Raw genomic sequence first — 983 nt, 5'->3', positions numbered from 1 at the left:
CCCGGTTCTTTCTCTCTTCTGTCTGATGAGTGTGGAAGAAGAAGACGTTTCTCACGTTCTGTTTGTATTCAGTAGCAACTGGCTAGGCTAAGCTAACCGGGTTGACAGCTGTCCGCAGAGATGTTTGGGTGTTTGGTGGCCGGTAGGTTGGTCCAGACTGACGCGGTACAGGTCGCCTCTGATAAATTCGTCTTTAATTTGGCGGATTTTGAGAATGTGAACCACGTGGTAGTGTTCATGCTGGGAACCGTGCCTTTTCCCGCAGGAATGGGAGGAGCCGTATACTTCTCCTTCCCGGACCCGGGCAGCGGCGCTCCTGTGTGGCAGTTGCTCGGCTTTATCACCAACGACAAGCCCAGCGCGATCTTCAAGATCTCCGGCCTGAAGGCTGGGGAGGGCGGGGCGCACCCTTTCGGCGTGATGGCCTCCGTGTCGCCATCCGTGGCCCAGGTCGGCGTGTCCGTTGAAGCTCTGGACCAGCTGGCTCAGCAAATCCCAGTGTCCAGCGCAGCGGTGTCCACTGTGGACACGTTCATGCAGTTCACCCAGAAAATGCTGGACAGCCTCTACAACTTCGCCTCCTCGTTCGCTCTGTCCCAGGCGCAGATGACGCCGAACCCCACGGAGACCTTCATACCCTCCAGCTGCATCCTCAAATGGTATGAGAACTTCCAGAGGAGGATGGCGCAGAACCCGAACTTCTGGAAAAGCTGAACTAACAAACCAGAACCCGATGAAACACTAAGCCACAGTGCCTATGTGGGAACAGTCTTCTGCCGTCAGACCGGACACGCTTCTTGTCCCACAGTGGACATGTCAGACTCTCTGTGACTGTCTCAGTCTGTGGACGGAAGCCAGTGGAAACTCGGAGTGCCTGACTCTGTCTGAACACCTTTCATCCTGTCATCATTAACTTGTTCACATTCATTCCACTGATTGACCAACACAAGTGATTCCTAAATAAAACCCGATCTGCCCCAAAA

The 983-nt window shown here is 54.3% G+C and overlaps 1 protein-coding gene across 2 annotated transcripts; it reads left to right on the top strand.

The window, feature by feature from the left end:
* hikeshi (heat shock protein nuclear import factor hikeshi) lies at positions 1 to 983 on the top strand. Of its 2 annotated transcripts, XM_008398677.3 has the most exons (2): positions 1 to 142; positions 266 to 983. In XM_008398677.3, exons 1-2 carry the CDS (start codon positions 121 to 123, stop codon positions 712 to 714), a joined length of 471 nt encoding a protein of 156 aa, XP_008396899.1. In that variant the 5' UTR covers positions 1 to 120; the 3' UTR covers positions 715 to 983. The 2 variants fall into 2 exon arrangements, with proteins under 2 accessions (XP_008396899.1, XP_081459127.1); XM_081603001.1 differs by having other exon boundaries at positions 30 to 983.

The sequence above is a fragment of the Poecilia reticulata genome, chromosome 22, assembly GCF_904066995.2.
Source record: "Poecilia reticulata chromosome 22, P_reticulata-male-v2, whole genome shotgun sequence".
Lineage (NCBI taxonomy): Eukaryota > Metazoa > Chordata > Actinopteri > Cyprinodontiformes > Poeciliidae > Poecilia > Poecilia reticulata.
This window is presented reverse-complemented; position numbering and strand designations above follow the sequence as displayed.

Excerpts from the sequence above, each read along its gene's own strand:
- hikeshi (XM_081603001.1), top strand. The coding sequence starts at position 121 with ATGTTTGGGTGTTTGGTGGCCGGTAGGTTGGTCCAGACTGACGCGGTA.